We start from the raw sequence: 1616 nt of genomic DNA on the forward strand, positions 1-1616 counted from the left end.
TATGTTTAAAGTGTGTTTCTTATAGAAAATACACACTTGGGTTTTGCTTTTTCATCTGCATTAACAATGTCTGTCTTTTAATTGGTGCATTTAAACCACTGACATTTTCAGTGATTATTTATAACGTTGGACTACTATCCACCATGTTGTTACTGTTTTCTATTTTTTGCCCTTTTCCTTTGCTCTTATTTTTGTTTTCGTGGTTTTTATTGAGCATTTTATGATTCCATTTATCTCTCTTCTTAGCATATTAATTTAGAAATTAATTTATTAATTTTTAAAACTTTATGAAAAAGTTTTTTTTAGGGGGATTCCCTGTATCTTGGCGGGTGGACGCGGTTTCTTCCTAGTCCGCCTCCGGCAGCGGTACACACTGTTCTCCGGCCCTTTGCACTGCAGGCCCTTTGCACCACAGGCCCTTTGCACCGCAGGCCCCCAGCTCCCGGGCCACTCTTCCCACCCGCTAGCCTCCACCGGCAACAGACCCATGGCGGAGCGTGGGGAACTCGATCTGACCGGCACCAAACAGAATACCGGAGTGTGGCTGGTCAAGGTTCCTAAATATTTGTCACAGCAAACGGCTAAAGCCCCTGGAAGAGGTGAAGTTGGGAAACTGCGGATTGCCAAGAATCAAGGAAGGATTGAGGTGTCATTTACTTTGAATGAGGATCTTGCAAATATTCACGATATTGGTGGAAAACCAGCTTCATTCAGCACTCCTAGAGAACATCCGTTTGTCTTACAAAGTGTTGGAGGACAGACATTAACAGTCTTTACTGAGAACTCATCAGATAAACTTTCATTGGAAGGAATAGTGGTACAAAGAGCTGAATGCCGACCTGCTGCCAGTGAAAACTACATGAGATTAAAGAGATTGCAAATGGAAGAATCTTCCAAACCTGTAAGGGTATCACACCAACTGGACAAAGGTGTGACAACCAATTATAAACCTGTTGCTAATCATCAGGACACTATTGAATATGAAAGGAAAAAGAAAGAAGATGGAAAACGAGCTCGAGCTGATAAACACGTTTTAGACATGCTATTTTCAGCATTTGAGAAACATCAATATTATAATCTTAAGGACTTGGTGGACATCACAAAAGAGCCTATGGGGTACCTAAAGGAAATCTTGAAGAAATTGGCGTTCAGAATGTAAAAGGGACCCACAAAAACACATAGGAGCTGAAGCCAGAGTATAGACATTATCAAGGAGAAGAAAAGAGTGATTAAGAGGACCTTAGCCAGCAAGCTAACAGAACAACTAAAGGGTGATGAGCTGAGGAAGCACCACTGATACTCAAATACTTGAGTACCATCTGTTGTAGGGGTAAAATGACTGGAACTTTAATTTCCCTAGGTAAATTTTTTAAACAATAATTCTTGTAAAGTTACAAGAATTTTTTTTGAGGAAAAAAATTTACAGGCTTGTATTAAACTAGATTATTCAGAATGGGGTGAGAAGTTGGGGGGGGTTAAGAAGGTTTTTCTTTTTATTGACTTTTAAATGTAAAACTAGGATATGTTTTCTAAATGAGGACTCTCTGTCCTTGTTTTATCTCAGAGGATCTGAGGTGATACAAATCCAAAGTGAATGACAAAGCAAGAAAAAAGTA

General features: G+C 39.5%; 1 protein-coding gene across 1 annotated transcript; it reads left to right on the top strand.

The window, feature by feature from the left end:
* Nucleotides 1-469: 469 nt before the first annotated feature.
* LOC123847512 (general transcription factor IIF subunit 2-like) lies at nucleotides 470-1402 on the top strand. Its single transcript, XM_045879377.3, has one exon. It carries the CDS (start codon nucleotides 488-490, stop codon nucleotides 1157-1159), a length of 672 nt encoding a protein of 223 aa, XP_045735333.1. The 5' UTR covers nucleotides 470-487; the 3' UTR covers nucleotides 1160-1402.
* Nucleotides 1403-1616: the final 214 nt, after the last annotated feature.

The sequence above is a fragment of the Mirounga angustirostris genome, unplaced genomic scaffold, assembly GCF_029215605.1.
Source record: "Mirounga angustirostris isolate CCGP_5_RB_7025 unplaced genomic scaffold, mMirAng1.0.hap1 SCAF_2, whole genome shotgun sequence".
Lineage (NCBI taxonomy): Eukaryota > Metazoa > Chordata > Mammalia > Carnivora > Phocidae > Mirounga > Mirounga angustirostris.